The 20,200-nt window shown below is 37.8% G+C and overlaps 1 protein-coding gene across 5 annotated transcripts in view; it reads left to right on the forward strand.

The window, feature by feature from the left end:
- The window catches only part of PIK3R4 (phosphoinositide-3-kinase, regulatory subunit 4), a 57,662-nt gene that overhangs the window by 20,504 nt on the left and 16,958 nt on the right, over positions 1 to 20,200 (forward strand). For 4 of the 5 annotated variants that reach the window (XM_005863585.2, XM_005863586.2, XM_005863588.2 and 1 more), the window contains exons 8-12: positions 3,381 to 3,526; positions 5,400 to 5,603; positions 14,724 to 14,925; positions 16,742 to 16,929; positions 17,660 to 17,870. In XM_005863585.2, coding sequence (XP_005863647.1) covers positions 3,381 to 3,526; positions 5,400 to 5,603; positions 14,724 to 14,925; positions 16,742 to 16,929; positions 17,660 to 17,870 — 951 coding nt within the window. The remainder of the gene's footprint in view (positions 1 to 3,380; positions 3,527 to 5,399; positions 5,604 to 14,723; positions 14,926 to 16,741; positions 16,930 to 17,659; positions 17,871 to 20,200) is intronic. The other variant, XM_014537532.1, reaches the window with a different exon arrangement.

A 20,200-nucleotide genomic window follows, 5' to 3' on the forward strand; every position in this document is an offset into this window, starting at 1 on the left:
TCTGGATGGTCCCACTCTGACCACTGGGTACACTGGCACTTGGATCTCTAAGGAGGTGCTAATTTAGCCTCTGCCTGAGGCTACCCAGCAGGAGCTATGGAGAGATCTGCAGATCCCTCTTCTTTTTTGGGGCTTTGGAGGTTCTCAGATGAGGCTCAGCTATGAAGCAATGCAAGCTGCTGTGGGGCCTTGGGCCTTCTTTTGGATGTTCTGGGTCTCTCTGACCCAGCTGCAGTTTGTTAGGTAATTTTAGATTGCAAAGGGCCAGGTCATTCATATGCAACAGTCTCTTCGCACAGCTTGGGTGGGGCGGGGTCTCAGGGAATCAACAGGGTGGAGCAAACAGCTATGGCTGATCCTCAGCCCTGCCCTAAGAGGCCCCGGGTCTCAGTGTCCTGTGGTAATCGCTGCAAGTACCCCTGAGAGAAAGCCGCCCCCAAGTTCCGCCCGCTGCCAGACAGTCCAGTTTCTCCCCGTATGAGTCTGGGTCCCCAGAGAAAAGCCCGGAACTGGAGTTCAGAGCGGAAGGGTGTGTCTCCCTCCCGATTGAAAAGACAACCTGTGTCCTCAGTTGCCAGCCCTTTCTGCGTGCGCCTTTGTTCGTACCTCTGCACTTTACTTCCGCACCTCCTCTGAGTCTCAGTGTGCTTTTCTCTTTCCTTCTAGTTGTAGAATTTCCACTCAGCTAGCCTTCCTGTGGTTCAGGATGATGTCCGTTTTGTCTTTTAGTTGTATTTTTGAAGTGGTTGTGCGAGGCAGCAATTTCAGGTGTTTGCCTATGCCGCCATCTTGGTTTCTCGGTAGGGATTCTTAAAGGGAAATAGTGGTGCTGGTGATGGTGGTGGTCGTGATGGCAATTATCATGATATTTTTGGTAGCTCTTTCAAAAACTGTACTCGTCCCACTTAGGTATTCTGAATACTCACCTTCCCCGATGCTTGTACCCTGAGAATTGGAATGCGTTGGGTAGAGAAAAGATTGAGTACACTGTTTTTTTTAGGAAATCCTCTTTTTAAAAAAAATATTTTTATTGATTTCAGAGAGGAAGAAAGAGAGAGAGAGAGAAACATCAACGATGAGAGAGAATCAAATCATTGATCGGCTGCTTCCTGCACGCTTCCTACTGGGGATCAGCCCATAACCCGGGCATGTGCCCTCAACCGGAATCGAACCTGGGACCCTTCAGTCCGCAGGCCGATGCTCTATCCACTGAGCCAAACCAGCTAGGGCTAGGAAATCCTCTTGATTCTGGTTGCTTGGTGTGTGTTTTTGAGTGTTGAAGGTTCTTTGTATCTATTAGCTACTAATTGATACAATAATGCTATATAGCAATTAACCACAAAATCTCAGTAAACGCTTCAGTAAATTTCTCATTATGCATCTGTAAGCTGTATGCTTTTGGCTTTGTATCTCCAGACTGTGGTGACTGTGATCCATCTGTCTCATTCTGGGGTTATGTTTTGGGTGATGGCAAAGGTTCAAGAAAGCAAGCCTAGCTTTTCAAGCCTCTGTGTTAACATCCCATTGGCCAGAGCAGGTAATATGACTGAGCCAGGAGCATGAATACAAGGCAAGAGTATGGTTGTATAATACAGATAATGTAAAGAATTGGGACCAATAATTCCACCTCACACAGTGCCCAACTCCTGCCAAGTCATTTTGGGCTTAGTTATGTTTTGGAGGTTTTTCAGTGTTTTTCCAGTCCTGATTTTCCCTGTAGTCAAAGGGAAATTACCAGTCCTCCCTTGTTGGATGTATCAGAGGCTGCAGGATGTTTACGAAATAATTAAAACCTTCTCCATGTGCAGTTAAAAGAATTGGAATGGGAGAATGTTGGAGACTTATTTTGAATAAATTATTTCTCCTTCCCTTTTTTATGCTATAAGTATTATTAGCACATGACATTGTTCTTATTTTTCTATTGGCATGAATTTCTTATAAAGTTAATATTTTCTAGATACTTTTATTTAATTTCCAATTAAATTTATTAATTAGAGAAAGCGAGAGAGAAACACTCATTTGTTGTTCCACTTATTTATGCATTCATTGGTTGATTCTTTCTTGTATATGCCCTGCCTGGGGATTGAACCTGTAACCTTGGCATATGGGGATGATGCTCTAACCAACTGAGCTACCCAGCCAGGGCCAAAACTAATATCCTCTAAATCAGGGTAGGGAAACTTTTTTCTGCCAAGAACCATTTGGATATTTATAATGTCATTTGCAGACCATACAAAATTATCAACTTAAAAATTAGCCTGCTATATTTGGTCAAACATTTAATTAACTCACCCCTAATGCCTTGGCAGGGCCAGACATTACCCACCCCTGCTCTAAATGCTGATGTTTTTGCATGATCAGACCTAATACAATTTTTGTTTTGTTTTGTTTTTAGAGGTTTGGATTTTATTCTAAATCTTCATTTAGTTGAAATCACTGATTTTTGGTGTAGTACACAAAATAGTTAAAAGGGATGAAAAGGCATTCATTTAGTTTTCTGGTTTAATCTTATATTTTAAACTCTTTAAGAAGGGGCATTATGTTCTCTGCCTTGTAGTTTTCATTTATAATGCCTTGCAATATATTAGATTTGATCAAATCTTTACATTAAAAAGAATGTCAGGTGTAATTGTTTCCTTAATCGTAATGCTATAACTTGTAGAAGAGATGGCTTATTCGTTTCCCTGCTCATGTGGTAGATGATGTATCCTTGGACTTCCTCGGGGAAATGGGAGGGGGGATTAATAGTTTGTTGTATAGTGTTGAGACTTTTTATGTCTCTAATAGTTTCTAATCCAGTCTTTTAAATGAGTAGATGCCCACCCATCTTCAGGCCTGACTGAAAACGATAAATTTAAATTCTCAGAAAGGAGGTAGCTGTTTTTTGTTGTTGTTAATCCTCACTCAAGGATTTTTTTTCCTATTGATTTTTAGAGAGAGTGGAAGAGAGAGGGAGAGACAGAGAGAGAAGAATATCAATATGAGAGAGAGACATCGATTGGTTGCCTCCCGCATGCACCCCGACTGGGGCCAGGTATCCAGCCTGCAACTGAGGTATATGCTCTTGACTGAAATCGAACCTGGGACCCTTGAGTCTGTGGGCCAACGCTCTAATCATTGAGCAAAACTGGATAGGGCAGGAGGTAGCTGTTTTTATTCTTTTATGGTATTGCTGAGTTTTATGATAGGGAATATTTTATCAGTATGTTCACTTGGTTGAGTTTACATCTCAGGATAATTGAATATGTGAGGGCACCTGATAGTAACGTGTTGTATAATCTTTATCATCAGTTGTGTTATAAGGTGAAAATTTATTTATCCTGATAGTTTGAAACTATTTATGAACTTTGTTTAAGCCATATGTTTTTTTTCTTCTTTAGCCCCATTTCTGTGTCATCCCAATCTATGGATACGCTATGGTGCTGTGGGATTTATCACAGTGGTAGCTCATCAGATAAACACAGCTGATGTGTATTGTAAACTGATGCCTTACCTTGACCCATATATTACTCAACCAATAATACAGGTAAGCATGTTTCAACTTGGAATTAATCCTCCCTCCAAACTGCACCATTAAAAAAAAAAAAATTAGAGAGTTTTGTTTTTATTTAAAATTTTAAAGATTTAAATTGGGCTAGGGCATTTTCAGATTTATTTCAAGCTAATTAATGTTAATGGAACAAATATTTTGAAGGTGAGAAACATTCAAGAGACTATTATGTTATATATCATGTAATGCATAATATAGAAGCCAGTAATTCATACTTTACTTTCTTATGTGTAATGTTGTAAAGCATCTGCAGTTTGAGTGAAATATAGAAGAAATGTATATTAATAGACCCCTGCTTTTATTTGTAAAAGTATAACAGAGTTCAGTGCAAGTCAGCATTTATAAAAAAATTAGAAAAGAACCTAATAATTACAACCTTGCCCCTGCCCAGCAGTACAGCACTTAATGATAAACTTTGGGTCTTTGGTTTGTACAAGGCAATTGTTTACCCAGCTTGTCAGTGTTTATACCCTTTATCTTGCTGGACAGCTAACTATCAAAATAGATATTTTAAATTGAGTGGGCTGTTGAGGGATTATTCTGGCTGTTAACATTCTGAAATGTCCTATTTTTTACTAAAGCGATGTTTCTCTTTTGTGAATTCACATGCTTCTGGCTTTCTCCTACTTTTATATCCCAATGTTCCTTCCCTTTGGTTGGAGAAAGTGGCCTTGGATAGCCTCTGGACATGAGAAAGATTTGGCTGTGCCTTCAGCCCTTACTTTTCCTTGCAGATTCATCTATTTTTGGGGATCATCATTCTTCATTTTGTAGTTTGTAAAGTTTTTTACTTTTACCCATAGAACAATTTATTTATACATGAAAGATGAATAATATTAGAAAATATGTTCCCCCTTTTTTGAAGCTTATTAGTTTCCTTGAAAATCAGATCTAGATATTCCTACTACTTTTTACCACTTACTCTATTTAGAAGTTTGTTTATAAAGTTTTTATAGCACAATGTGAAATGTCTTTTGGATTTAAAAATTGCATACATTTTGGTAATAACTTTTAGTTGTGGTTTACTGTAATAAATATGACATATAAGTGGTTTGTTAGAAATCTGTACCATCCTGTTTTCTCGGAAATTCTTTTAACATTTTTTGTTTGTTTTTGTCAGTGTTTGATATTTTGAAAGGCCAGATCAGGAGTTGAGAAGCTGATTATCTATATGTTTCATAAATTATATTTTTCTACATTTTGGATTAGATAAAAGATATCCTTTTATGCTGGTTTCCACTGGCCAACTCACCAGATTGTTAAATATATCTAAAGAAAGTCCTCTTGATTACTCTTAGTAGTGTTTTTCCTTTTTATTATGAATGCATTGACAAGGAGAATATTCTTGGGGATAAGAAAAAGCTGGATTTTATGAACTCCATGAGAGACTAGTGGTTTTTTTAGAAGTGGTTGAAGCTACTGGGAAAACCTGATGGCTGCAGGGAAGAAGCCCTGTGACTATTGCACATCTTTTCTGGATCAGTACCTCTTGGCTGTTAGGCCTGTGAACTGCAGGTGCTTTTTAGATCTAGGAAGTCACCTGACATTTTGGGATATAGAAAAATCTTTTTCATTTTCTAAACTTTCTAACATAGGTATTTATTATTAGTCTTCCAGTATCACAGACACATGTATTCTGAGATGCTAACAATAAAAAGAGGAAAAACCTGAGCTCTTTAAAAGTCACAAGTATTCCTTTTTCTTCTCAACAAAAATTGCAGATGTTCATGTCTTGCATTTTTTTAGAAAATAAATACCTGTGTTAACTTTACATAAATTGTGTTGAATTTGAAAATAACTGAACAAAATATTATATTTTTGACTGATTCTTTTTATTTTTCTGATACAGATCGAAAGAAAACTTGTTTTACTCAGTGTTTTAAAAGAGCCAGTAAGTCGTTCTATATTTGATTATGCTTTGAGGTCTAAAGATATTACTAGCTTGTTCAGACATCTTCACATGCGTCAGAAAAAACGGAATGGGTCTCTTCCTGATTGCCCTCCACCTGAGGATCCTGCCATAGCACAGCTTTTGAAGAAATTGCTCTCACAGGTTGTATCACCTTTCTGAAATCTTACATTTAAATGCAAATTTCTTTTATTTAAATCCTCACCCACAGACTTGCTCAGATAGATAGATAGATAGATAGATAGATAGATAGACAGATAGACAGATTGCAGTCAATTGATTGCCTTCCATTTGCTTCCTGACTGGGGCTCAAACCCGCAACCCAGGTATTGCCCTGACCAGGAATTGAACCGGCAACCTTTCGGTGCACAGGATGACAATCAACTGAGCCACTCCAGCCAGGCTAAATGCAAATTTCATAAAAACATTAAAGTATCCATTTAGCTATTGAAAATATTTTTGGTTAATTTGGTTGCATCAGACTAAGTAAATAAATCTGGCAACTGTTTTGTGCATTTGCTTTGGTATCTAGGAGATACTAGGATGACAAGAAGTCATTGGGTTTAACTAAATAAGGAATCATGGGAGACCTAATGTTTATTTTGTGATTATTGGCTATAAAAATGAGAGAAAAGGTAGATATAAGCTTAGATTTAATAGTGGTCTTGATTCAGTTCCATATTTCACTGAAAATATAATGAAAATTAATTAAAAGAAACATTGCAGAGCACAGATGCAATGCAGAAAATTCCTGTTTTATTTCAGTCCAAATTCAGAGAGTTCTCATGGCATGCAAACAGCTGCAATAACTGGAATTTATAATGCATCCTAAATTGAATAAACCAGCCGTTTACTGCTGTATCTTAAATTCCTCTGAATTTGCATCAATTAACAAATCTTGTTAGAACTATTAAGTAATCTTATTATTATACTTGTTATTAGTAGGGCTTGTCTAGAAATATTAAGTCTAGTTTTAGCATCCTGTTTTAAGAGGGATGTGTGGAACCTAGAGAATTCAAGATAGGAAAAAAAATGATTAGAAGTGAAGAATACAATTTCTGAATAAATGCTCTATGAGCATAAAGCAAATTCTGAGAGACGACCTTAATGACTGTCTTTAAGTCTGCAAGACGTTTTGGTTAATAGAATGCTTGTCAGTCATGTCTTGTCTAGGGAGAAAAGATGATGAGAATATGCTTCAGTTGCAGAGAGAGAATTTGATCAGTTTTGGGGTGTAAATCCTTTCTTGTATTGTACCTGTCACTGAATATCCAGTACTGTTTGATGCCCAACAGTGATTGAGTATATTAACAGGCTCCTATGGGAGGCCAGTCATTAACTGTTTTGGTTCTTTTAGGTTTAAATTTTGCTGAAAGGTTGAGCTGCCTCTGATTATCCCTTCCAGGCCAGTGGTTCTGTTTCCTATATATTAGGAGACTTAATTTGATGTGACTTGAATTGCCAAAGAGCTTTTTCTTTGGTTTTCTTTTAACCTTGGCTCTTATAGTAGATCTATTTTCTATTTTAGAAAGCAAATATGGAAAATTGGATAGTGAATCCCATTTTTCTGTTGTTTCTCCTGAGTAATTCTTTTTTTTTTTTTTTAAAAAATATATTTTATTGATTTTTTACAGAGAGGAAGGGAGAGGAATAGTCAGAAAAATCGATGAGAGAGAAACATCAATCAGCTGTCTCCTGCACACCCCCTGCTGGGGATGTGCCCGCAACCAAGGTACATGCCCTTGACTGGAATCGAACCCGGAACCCTTCAGTCCGCACGCCAACGCTCTATCCACTGAGCCAAACCGGTTATGGTCTGAGTAATTCTTATAAAAATATTTCAGCATGCAGTAAAAACTACCCCAATTTAGATGTTTCTTTGGGCTTAGATGGAGTGAATCTTTATAGTCCTCTCCCTCCTCCAGATCTTGTATATTAATTTAAAAGCTTCTGTACTGAAATTTCCTTTTCATTGTAAGTCATTGGTTACTTCATGGAGCCACTCTGGCCCTCTCATTTTTGCTTTTCACCTTGCTGTGGGTGTAGGTTTTGCTACTGATGTGGGTGAAAGAAGGGAGAGGAAAGGAGCAGTTTTCATAATCTTGCAACTTCCTACTGTTCTCCCAAACCTACCATTGCTGCTCCCTCGGTGTCAGCCTCCATGATGAAATCACTAAAACTCACTGACTTCGGTTCCTCTAAATGTTTGCTTGATATATTCATTTGTTTGTAGTTTATCGCCTCATTTGTATGAGTGGGGAAAGAAAAACATTGTAATCCCTTGTTTTATGTTACTTCTGTTAATCATAGTTTTAGGACACTCTTAGGGGTTGAGTGCTCTGTTTCAAGGGACAGGTGCTGCTAGTAGAAGGAAGAGCAGGCCAGAATCTCAGAGGTCCTCAGAAGTAACAGCAGAAAAACATCAGCTTTCATTTTTCATGAACCTATGAGTCGACCACTGTAGTTGGTACTGTTTGTAGTTTGTGACTGTTCTTAAAATGAACTTGAACAACAAGTGTGATCCCCATTTTATAGATAAGGAAACTAAGAATCAGTGAAGGTAGTTAACTTGACTATGCTCACACAGTTCAGTAAATTTCACAGCTGAGATTTAAACCTAAAGCTGTCTAACTCCAAAGCCCATGTTCCTGTACGATGTTGTCTTGCTTCTCAAAGTAAACAAAGGACAGGAAACTAAGATGAGAAGCTTTCATAAGTTTTGTGTGGACTTAAGAAGAAGTTCGTGTGCAGCTTATCTCTTTGCCTTCACTTCTTTTTGGTTCTTGCAATACCTGAGTTTCTTGGGATTACTAGCAGAATCGAGTCCTTGTTGCTAATGTCAGGACTACAAAGGAAAAGACGTGTGGATAGCCTCCACAAGTGGGAATTCTGAATATTCCTTCAGATTTTTTTTTTTTTTTGGCTTGGGTTTCTACAGTGCTTGTTTGTAGAGAACTACACTTGAGATACATCATGGGTAAAATAGGCCTTTCTAGACCAGCCTGCCATTGTTTCTATGGGAAAATGTGTTCAGAGTTCCAGATAATAGACTTAAAGTACACTTTTGGAACATTACCCATATGGAAGTTGGAATTTGTACTCCAGATTTTCAGTAGCACTTAGCATCTGGAGATGACACATGGCAGGGCTGTTTAGATAGATCTCAGCTACAAGAGCTCCCTGTTCTGTTCGTATCTATTTGGTTGGACACTAATACAGAATACAAAATTTCACTCCTTATTTTGAAAGTAACAAATAATTTACATTTTAAACTTTTAAATTATTTTTATTTTAATAACTTTTGATTGTATATTATATATACAAGGTATAAAATTGAAAAGATATAAAATTGAAGATATATAATTTGTAAGTTCTCTTCCAATCTCTGACCTTTAGCTACCCAGTTTCTTTGTCTGTTGATTGTGAATTCTATGTTGTTGGGTACTGAATTTCTTCATATAGTGTTAGATTTCTTCTGTTGCACAGTTAAGTTATTGTAACCAGTTTGATCCTTTTAAGCCTTGCCTTTAAGCTTTGTTAGGACAGATTCAGAACAACCTTTGGTTAGTGGCCAGTTTAGTCCAATTACTAAGGACTTCTGAGGACATGATGCTCTGTGTAGTAAGAGGGCTTTCTCCTCTGGCTGGTGGGAATATGAATGGTTCCCACCCCTAAGTGAGATTTGGGAATTGTTTGGCTTACTGCTTTCTTGTTGCTCTTTCCGGCCTCAGGTAATTTTCTCTCATGTGTACATTGTTCAGTACAGACATACCTTGGAGACACTGTGGGTTAAGTCCAAACCATTGCAGTAAAGAAAATACTGCAATAAAGCTAGTCACATGAGGTTTTTTTTGTTTCCCAGTGTATATAAAATTTATGTTCACACTACACTGTAATTAAGTGTGCAATAGCATTATGTCTAAAAATATATACTGTACACACTTTAATTAAATAATACTTTGTTGCTGAAAAATGCTAAGCATTATCAGACCCTTAAGTGAGTTGTAATTTTTTTTGCTGTTAGAGGGTCTTGTCTCTATGTTGATGGCTGTTGATTGATCAGGGTGGTGGTAGCTGAAGGTTGGGGTTGGTTGTGGCAGTTTCTTAAAATAAGGCAAGAAGTTTGCTACATTGATTGACTCTTCCTTTCACAAACAATCTCTCTGTGGCATGTGATGCTGTTTAATAGTGTTTTACCCACAGTAGAACTTCTTTCAAAATTGGAGTCAGTCCTCTCATACCCTGCCACTGCTTTATCAATTAATTTTATTTAATACTAGAGGCCCGGTGCACAAAATTTGTGCATGGGTGTGTGTGTGTGTGTGTGTGTGTGTGTGTGTGTGTGTCTGTCTGTCTGTCCCTCAGCCCAGCCTGCACCCTCTCGCAACCCGGGACCCCTTGGATAGGGTCCCTAGGCCTGGCCGGTGATCAGGGTCTACCGGGGCTTTCCTTCCCCTGGTTGCCGGCTGCCCCCGCCGCTGCCACTGCTTGCCAACTGTGTGGCGCTGCCCCCCCTCCCTTGCCACAGGTCTCCTCCTTCTGCGGGCGACAGGCATGGGGTGCGATCACTTGGCTGGCCTGGGCCTCCTTCTGCAAGGTGATCACTGGCCGGCCCCGCACACCCGCCATAGCACCACTAACCAGTGGCCTGGGCCTCCCTCTGCAGGGCAATCTTGGGGCGATGGCAGGGCCCCCTGACCAATCCCATCATATCTGCCTTGGCTGGCCTGGTGCCAATGCGTGTCATAGCGTGGTCATCTGGAAGGCCATCTGGATGGACGGTCGTTCTGCTTTTCGGTCATTCAGTCGATTTGCATATTACGCTTTTATTGTTATAGATTCTAAGTCCTTTGTCGTCATTTCAACAGTCTTCACTAGGAGTGGAATCCATCTTAACCCTTTGAGTGCCAACCAATATCCTAGGAACTATGCTAAAATTGCCAAGCATTTTTGCTGATTTTACAGCAGTTTAGGAAAAAAATTATGAATTGCAAGTAAATTAAGTTACATATTCAAAAACTTAAGGAAACCTTTACTACATTGACATATTTAGCAATATCATCATCACTAATAAAAGCAGACTTAGAACTGGACGCCATTTCGAAGCTTTGATAGCGCTCCTGGCACTTTTGGCGAAAGACAGGAGGAGCGCGATCGCGCTCCCCGGCACTCTAGGGGTTAAGATAACACTTTCTTTGCTCATACATAAGAAGCAACTTCTCATCCGTTAGAGGTTAATCATGAGATTTCAGTAATTCAGTCACATCCTCAGGCCCCACTTCTAATTCTAGTTCTCTTGTTATTTCCACCACATCTGCAGTTACTTCCTCCCTGGAGTGTTGAATCCATCAAAATCATTCATGGGTTGGAATGAACTTCTTCCAAACTCCTATTGTTGATATTTTGACCTCTTCCTGTGAACTACAAAGGCTCTTTTTTTAAAAAAACAACACAGTATTTTTATTGGTTTTTAGAAAGAGGGAAAGAGAGATGGAGGGGGAGAGAGAGAGAGAGAGAGAGCGAGAAACATTAATGTGAGAGTGCAAGATCAATTGGTTGCTTCCTGCATACTCCCTACTGGTGTTTGTGCCCAAAATCTGGGCATGTGCCCTGACTGGGAATTGAACCAGCAACCTTTTGGTGCACAGGACGATGCCCAAATGAGCCACACTGGCCAGGGCCCATGATTGTTCATAATGGTATCTAGAATGCTTAATCCTTTCCAGAAGGTTTTTAATTCATTTTGCCTAAATCCATCAAAGGAAACACTACCTCTGGCAGCTATAGCCTTCCGAAATAATGTATTTCTTAAATTGTAAGACTTGAAAGTTGAGATCACTCTTTGATCGATGAGCTGAAGAATGGATGTTGTGTTAGCAGTCATGAAAACAACATTAATCTCCTTATACATTTCCATTAGAGCTCTTGGGTAACTAGTACATTGTCAGTGAGCAGTAATATTTTGAAAGGAAGTTATTTTGGTTTTAGCCTTTAGTAGGTTTCAACAGTGGGCTTAAAATAGTCAACCATATTTTAAACAGAAATGCTGTCATATCTGTTTTGTGATTCCATTTATAGAGCACAGGCAGAGTAGATTTAGCATAATTCTTTAGGGCCCAAGGATTTTCACAATAGTAAATGAGCATTGGCTTCAACTTAAAGTCACCAGCTGCATTAGCCCCTGACAAAAGAATCTGCCTGTCCTTTGAAGCTTTGAAGCCAAGTATTGACTTCCTTGTCTAGCTGTGGAAGTCCTAGATGGCATCTTCGAGTAGAAGGCAGTTTTGTCTACATTGAAAATCTTGTTTAGTGTAGCCATCTTCATGAATTATCTTAGCTAGCTTTTCTGGATGACTTGCTATAGCTTCTACAGCAGCACTTGCTGTGTCACCTTGCACTTTTATGTTATGGAACTACTTCTTTCCTTAAACCTCATGAACCAGCCTCTGCTAGCTTCAAACTTTTCTTCTGCAGTTTCCTCCCCTCTCTCAGCCTTCACAGAATGGAGGAGAGTTAGGGCCTTACTCTGGACTAGGCTTTGGTTTGAGGGAATGTTGTGGCTGGTTTGATCTTCTATCCAGACCATTAGAACTTTCTCCATATCAGCAACAGGCTGTTTTACTTTCTTACCATGTGTCTTTCCTGGAGCAGCACTTTTAATTTTCTTCAAGAACTTTTTCTGTGCATTTATAATTTGGCTGTTTGGCACAAGAGGACAAGCTTTTGATCTGTCTCAGCTTTGGACATGCCTTCCGCCCTAAACTTAATGATTTCTAGCTTTTGATTTAAAGTGAGAGATGTGAGACTCTTCCTTTCACTTGATCACTTAAGGGGCCATTTAGGTTATTAATTGACCTAATTTCAATATTTTTGTGCCTCAGGAATAGGGAGTCCCAAAGAGAGTGAGAGAGACAGGGAACAGTAGGTCTGTGGAGCAGTCAGAACACATACAGTTATCCATTAATTTTGTCATTTTATATGGTCGCAGTTTGTGGCACCCCAAAACAGTTACAGTAATAATAAAAACCATTGATAATAGATCACCATAACAGATATAGTAATGAAAAAGTTTGGAATCTTGTGAGAATTACCAATTATAGAGTCATGAAGTGAACAAATGGTACTGGAAAAATGGCATCGATAGATTTGTTGCAGGGTTGCGAAAACCCTTTAATTTGTAAAAAATGCAATATCTGCAAAGTTCAATTAAAGGAGGTATGTCTGTATTAATAAGGCAGAGACTTGAGGAGATACCTCGATAGCTCTTGCTCTCTGTCGGATCCATCCTCTATCCAGTTTTTGGATCCTCACATTTAACCTTTGTGGCTTCCTTGAACTCTGACTCTCTTGAACTTGGCTCTACTATACTCTTGAGTTTTCCCTTCTTGTCCCATGGCCTGGTAACTCTCTGGAGAGTATGCTGGGACAGTTATAGAACTCATTTTTATTTTGGAGATCACAACCCTGTGCTGCCTGTTTTCCAGGACTGAAAATTGTTGTTTCATATTTTTTGTCCAGATTTATTTATTTGTTTGTTTATTTATTTATTTATATTGATATCAGAAATGAAGGGAGAGGGAGAGAGATATAGAAACATCAGTGATGAGAATCATTGATTGGCTGCCTCCTGCACACCCTCACTGGGGATCAAGCCTGGGCATGTGCCCTGACTAGGAATTGAATCCTCCACCTTTTGCTGCTCGATGCTCTAACCAACTGAGCCACATTGGCCAGGGCACTTAGCAAAATACTTTTAAGGTTTCTGCATGTTGTGGCATATATCAGTATTCCATTCCTTTTAATGTTCCTCATAATGGCTCTCCCTTCTGTGGTCTCTCTTTTGTGAACTAAAATAGAGACTAATAAAAAGAATGGAATTATTACTATAGCTAAAAAACTGTCTGTATTAAGCAGATTGCATGAGGAGAAGTGAAAATAAATGACTTTCAGGCTAATGTTAGAAAAAGGTTCACTCTGTGATAATTGTACTTTAATGCAATTTTATTTTATTTTTCAGCTTTCTAACTTTCTAGTTTTTTTTTTTTTTTTTTGGTCTTACTGTGACTGTGGGTTGTGACTATTGCTTTAAACTCTAGATCAGTGGTTCTCAACCTGTGGGTCGCGACCCCTTTGGGGGTCGAACGACCCTTTCACAGCGGTCGCCTAAGACCATCCTGCATATCAGATATTTACATTACGATTCATAATAGTAGCAACATTACAGTTATGAAGTAGCAACAAAAATAATTTTATGGTTGGGTCACAACATGAGGGCCAGAGGGCCAGAAGGTTGAGAACCACTGCTCTAGGTTGAGGCCTTGGGAATTACCATTTACATTTTATTAATTTTTTATTTGCATAATAACATTCTAGAAGATTCCGTGCATGGTTGGAAAGTTAAGAAAATGCAGAATTGTTCCATTTACCAGAATACTTAAGTTGCACATTGAATGAATTATTTAAATTAATTATTTAGTATTTATTAGTTAGTTTCAAATTTTCTAAGTTTTTTAGGTGGATTAACTTATAAAAAATTCATAATAACTTTGTCAGGTGCTAGCAGTTACCTTCATTTTATAGATAAATAAGTAGGGGTACATAGAAATTGGTTATGTTGCCCAAGGTCACACAGGTATGTAAGTAACAGAGCTGGGATTTGAACCTAGGCAGTCTGACTCCAATTATAGTGTTATCCTAAAATGCTGGTTGCTCACATCTGCAGTTCAGCCACCATGCCTATCAATTCCTGAGGTGTGTAGAATGTTTTCTATATATTCAGTGCTCTCACATAGTGTCTCATTTAATATTCTCAACACTTCCAGGAGCACGATGGACTTAAGTATACTTTTTTTTTTTTGTTTAAAAGTGTATTTCCAGATTTATTGTTTAGATACTTAACATTTGTATTCAAAGTTATATATTAAAGATCTACTAGATACCAGGCACTGCATTAAGTTCTTTGGAGATTTCAAAAATGGATTATACTTGAATGCTCTCATTTAGAAAAAAAGTTAGGATATGAATCATGATACAAAATAGAAAGTGTCCTACTGGAGAGTGTGTGTTCTGGAAGACCAGAGTAGTGAGATGTTTTTCTGTATTGCCACTTTCTTTTTCTCTTGCCCGTTGCTTGCTTCATTTTACCATGCTAGCTCTGAGAATTTTAAATTGGGTGGTTTGACCCTTCAGTTCTCAGTCATTCCGAGGCCTGTCGTTACTATTTGCAAAAATAACCTAGAACATATGGTTTTATTTGGTTTTTAGGGAATGACAGAGGAAGAGGAAGACAAACTTTTGGCACTAAAAGACTTCATGATGAAATCTAACAAAGCAAAGGCCAATATAGTGGACCAGAGCCATCTTCATGATAGTAGTCAGAAGGGCGTAATTGACTTGGCTGCCTTGGGCATAACCGGGAGACAAGTAGATCTTGTTAAAACCAAACAGGAACCAGATGACAAGCGAGGTTAGTACATTTGTGTGTAGCTTGTAATTACTAGTTATTTCATAAAGCTACTGTTAGCTAATTAGTAATAAAATAAAAGTCACATATCCTAGATATATAACTTTCATATACAGCTAGTGACTTCATTATGTAGTAGGAAGATTTGGGGGAGGAAAAGTGGAGAAGTGAACTACAGGTTAAAGGTAAAATAACCTGCCAAAATCACGGCTCTGTATGTGTCAGAATCAGATTCAAATCAAAGCTTGACTCTAAAGCCCTACTCTTGTAATACAATCATGTTGCCTCTATGGAGGTGTATGACTGAAGGTGAAATTCTATTTTTTAATCCTTTAAACACTAACCCAAAGTGAGTAGTCTATGTAAAATGAAATGTTTCTAGTTTGTTATTAGTGAGTAATGTTCAGTGATTTGAAAAGAATAGTCTTGTTATTAACAATGAAATACAAGAAAGTGGAGACCAAAGAAGGCTTAATCATTTGAAGTCTCTAGATTTAGAATTGTCAGGTCTTGTAATGACAATGACACTGACATTGATTTGTATGAGGTTTTTAAGATCTCAAGCCTTTTCCCCCTAACCCTTTTTGGAGATGTACTCACATCCAAGTACATGTTTTTAAAAATTCCTCTATTCAAGTATCAACTTATGAGGGCAGCTGATGAATTACATTTAAAATAAACCTCTAATTGCCAAATTTGGGATAAAGTATTTGCGACTTAATTATCAATGGTTTGCATTCGTAATAGGTAAAGCATTGCATTTAATAAGAAAATGGAAGCACTGCCACAAGAAAAATAGTGAAGGATTTGAACATACAACTAATAGAATACTAGAAATGCATATGTTTGAAAGGTAAATAAAGAAATGCGAATTAAGACAGTGAGATGCCATTTTCTGCCTATGTGATTAGCAAAGACTGATGATGCCTAGCGTTAACAAGGGTGTAGGGAAATAGGTATTTCATACACTGTAGATGAGATTATAAATTGAACATACTCTTGTTAGAAGGCAATGTCCTTACCCTAGGACTCACTGTTTTCAATTCTGGAAATTTCTCCTAAGAAAAACTAACATGCATGTGAAGAAATATGTATACAAATGTTCTCGGTGAAAAAAAAAAAAAAAGAAATAAATGAAGTGCCCATTGATAGGGATTGGTAAAATAAATGTTCAACATATTTAGTTAAACTAAAAGAAAAAGAAAGTTGTGAAACAGCATATACTATGTTTGTAAAATAATATGGCAGTATATTACTAAATTATATAGTTTATGAGGTATACAAACTTATGGGAGTAATTCATATTATATTTTGGTAATTCTGGAACTTGGTGTTACTTAATATACATTTTGTAATTGGACAAAGATATAAAAAAAGGATTTCTCATCCGTTTATGGTCAGGAGGTAGCTGTATAACAATTGATTTTTATTCTATTTTTATTTTGTTTTCTTAAGCAACCAATACTGGAAATAGGTCATATTTAGCAGTGTGGTCACTGACATTTGAAAAAGTTATTTTTGTTAGTAGTTCTCCAAATGAAGTGTTACTTGAAATTGAGCTAGCCTTGGGAAACTAGGAAGCAATCAGGTCTAATTATTAACACCATTGAAAGTGCATCTGTTCCATCTGTCCTAGGATGAAGTGAGAGTTAGTGAGTTTTAATATAAACATAAATATGTTGGAGATCATAAAGAACAACTAGGGTGAAAGTCCAATGCCGTCTCTCCCCCACCAAAAAACCCCCAAAAAACAACAGCAATAAAAATACATACTGGTTTTAGAGGCTTCCTTCAGTCTATTCTGAATCTCTTTTTGTAGCTAGAAAACATGTGAAACAAGACTCAAATGTAAATGAAGAATGGAAAAGCATGTTTGGGTCACTGGAACCGCCGACCATCCCTCAGGCCCTACCGAAAGGGAGTGACCAGGAGGTGATTCAGACTGGGAAGCCTTCTCGTTCTGAGTCCTCCGCTGGCATTTGTGTCCCCTTGTCAACTTCTCCGCAGGTACTGTCACCTAGGCAGTAGTCTTCCTTTGGGATGTTTAAAGGCTGTGTACTGTACTGTAGGAGGACATGTTTCTTTTTAAGACAGGTTTATGTTTAATTTTATAGCCAAGGGGAAACCTAGTTATTGAAAGCATCAAAAAGGTCTTGTTTTAGAGTACTCACTAATAAAGTGATTTGAAATTGTGATTGGAGACATTATTATGAACTGTGATTATAAATTAGTGTGCAGTGAACCTTTTATTTCTCTTTTTATTCTTCCTCTAGTATAACATTGTTATATCTGTAAATAACAAAAACGCTTCTGGGAAGAAAAGTCCCAGGTTTGCCCTGTGTGAGAATAACATGATGATTGAGATATATTTGAAATAAATTTGTAATTTAAGGTAACTCTTCCCTAGCCAGTCATATTTTAAATGAAAATATTTACTGAACAAATGGATAACATTCTATTTCTTCTTTTCACTTAACTTAATGAGGATTTTTGTTTAATGTTATTGCTACACTGATAATTTTTTTAATGTAGAAGTTTTCATATGTGATATTGTGGTTAAACTTAATTTTAACTAGGTTTTCATTGAAAGCGTCATTGTATTTGAATGGATTTAAAAATCAGTATGTAAATAAGGACAAAAAGCTGGTTTAATGAATAAAGAGAACATAGGTACATTTTTATCAACAGATATACTTTGCTTATGATATAAATACCTGTAATTCTATTTGTTTTGTAGGTTCCAGAAGTGACACATGCCCAAAGTAGAAAACCAACAATACAGGTTTTAAGTAGTACAATTTTACCGTCCCCCTACCAGATTCGGATCACGACTTGTAAAACTGAGCTTCAGCAACTCATACAACAAAAGCGGGAGCAGTGCAATGCTGAGAGAATAGCTAAGCAGATGATGGAAAACGCAGAGTGGGAGAGTAAACCACCACCACCTGGTAAGGTGCCATTGCTAGGGAGTTGTATTCCAGCCTGGGTGCTGAAGCCTAGAATCTAATGCAGGGTACTGATAATTAACTACCAGGCAAAGGGAGTCAGAACAGACTGCCACTTTGGCAGCCTAGAGGAAGAAACAGTAAGTGAGAAATCTAAAGTCGTTAATTGTGGAGTTTGGATCATCTTAGCTGTAGGGGCAACTTGCAGTGTCTTGTTTAAGTCACTATTTTAGCCTGTCTGTGACCCATTTTCCCCCATTTACCAAGTTAGGTTTCACCTGCTAGCTTTAGTGCTATGCTGCTTTCTCATTGAATGCCAGGCTTCTTTTTCAACTTTCAATTTCTGAAGGGTTTAACATCTTAATTTTCTTTTAATTAATCCTCATCGGAGGATATATTTTTCCAATTGATTTTTTTTTTTAGGGAGAGTGGAAGAGAGAGGGAAAGACAGGGAGAAACATGGATGTGAGAGAAACACATCTATTGGTTGCCTTGTGCATGAGCACTGACCAGGCCCTGGGCCGAGGAGGAGCCTGCAACCAAGGAAAGTGCCCTTGACCAGAATCCAAACCGGGACCCTTTGGTCTGCAGGCCGACACTCTATCCACTGAGCCAAACTGGCCAGGGCAACATCTTAATTTTCTTTTAAAAAGTGATTAAAAACATAGAAAATTATGGGTGCTTTGAAAAGAAAACAAAATTACCTCTACCCAACCATTCAGCAATTATCAACATTAAGATTTTGGGGAAATACTCCTAAATGCTGAGATTTGAAAGAAAATTAGATATTTCAGATGAAAACATGGCTCAGTTATGACTTGTCCAGTTTAATGTGGTAGAGCTAGTCTTTGATATTAGATTTGCAGATTTTGAAAAACATTTTTAATGAGTTTCTATGTACAGATTTTTAATAATAAAAATTTATCTTGAATACTGAGGAGAAATGTATAGTGTGGTTATGTATAGAGATTTAAAATTATGAGAATTTCCATGGGCTTCTATTGTGAACTCAGGGAAAATGCTGGTTATAGATAAATGATTTAAAGATTTAGAAAATATTGTTAAGTGGTTAGTGGCATTTTGAAGTCACATAAATTTTCTTACCAAAATAAATACCGTGGAATATTTAAGTTGTTTCTGTAATATAGTTCAATATTATTTACCAGTACTGCTTTAAAAAAAAGTTGACCACAAGCTATTTTATTTTTTGATAGAACCTGTCTTTTTTAAGTGGCATTTTGTACTTTATGTGGAGCTGTTATACATTTTATACATTAATCACAGAAAAGGTGTCAAATTTTGTGGTTCAAGAAATGTGCAGTGACTGTTGGGCTCTTACATTTTCCCCCCACACTTGAGTTGTTGTGTGAAATTGATTTTCTCTAGAGGGAAATGTTCAGCCTAGCCTGGGAGATTATCTAGACTTCATGGCAAAGTGTTTTGATCGTTTTCAAATCTAGCATATCTTCCTTAAAAATCATATCCAGCTGTTCTCACACATGTGGATTAGAGATCCAAGGGGAAACATTGTATTTTTTATCTTAGTGTAAGCCAAGTTTGGAAGTAGTCTTGGTTTCATTTTTGTTTCTTGATAAAAAAGAATTTCATCCTAGAATGACATTGTTATTACTTAAGTAGGCACAGTGCTAACTCCTAATATAGTATGATCTTTAGAGTAGCTTTCTGTTTTGTTTTATTTTAAAATTATTAAAAATGATGAAATGTTGCACATACTATAGAATTTTATTCATCAAACCTTAAAGACAGTTATGTGCAAGGACATGCTAGATACTATGAATTATTCAGAATAGATAAAACATGGTGTCTTAGCCTCAGAGCATTTATAATTTATTAAAGGAAATTACTCATACACAAAAAATATATAATAAAACAGAAAGGTATACTAGTAGATGTCATAAAAAAGTACTAGAAAATTCATGGGCATTCTGAGGCTGTAATTTATAATACCATTTATACTAACACTAGAAGCCTGTTGCACAAAGATTCGTGCAATAGACCTTCCTTCCCCTGGCTGCTGGCACCGGTTTTCCTTCGGCACCCAGGACCCAGGCCTTTGGTCTGGCGGCAATGAGGCTTGGCTTCTCTGCTGCAGCCGCAGCGAGGCTTCAGTCTTCACTCTGGCCGGAGACTTCAGTCTTCGCTCTGCGCCTGCGTATACAAATTAACCGCCATTCGGGACGGCCCCGGTGAGGTTGAAACGGCCCCGGTGAGGGCGGGACGGCCCCGGTGAGGTTGAATCGGCCCCGGTGATGTCGGGACGGCCCCGGTGAGGTCGGGACGGCCTCGGTGAGGTTGAAACGGCCCCGGTGAGG

This window comes from Myotis brandtii, unplaced genomic scaffold (genome assembly GCF_000412655.1).
Source record: "Myotis brandtii unplaced genomic scaffold, ASM41265v1 scaffold18, whole genome shotgun sequence".
In the NCBI taxonomy this organism is placed as follows: Eukaryota; Metazoa; Chordata; class Mammalia; order Chiroptera; family Vespertilionidae; genus Myotis; species Myotis brandtii.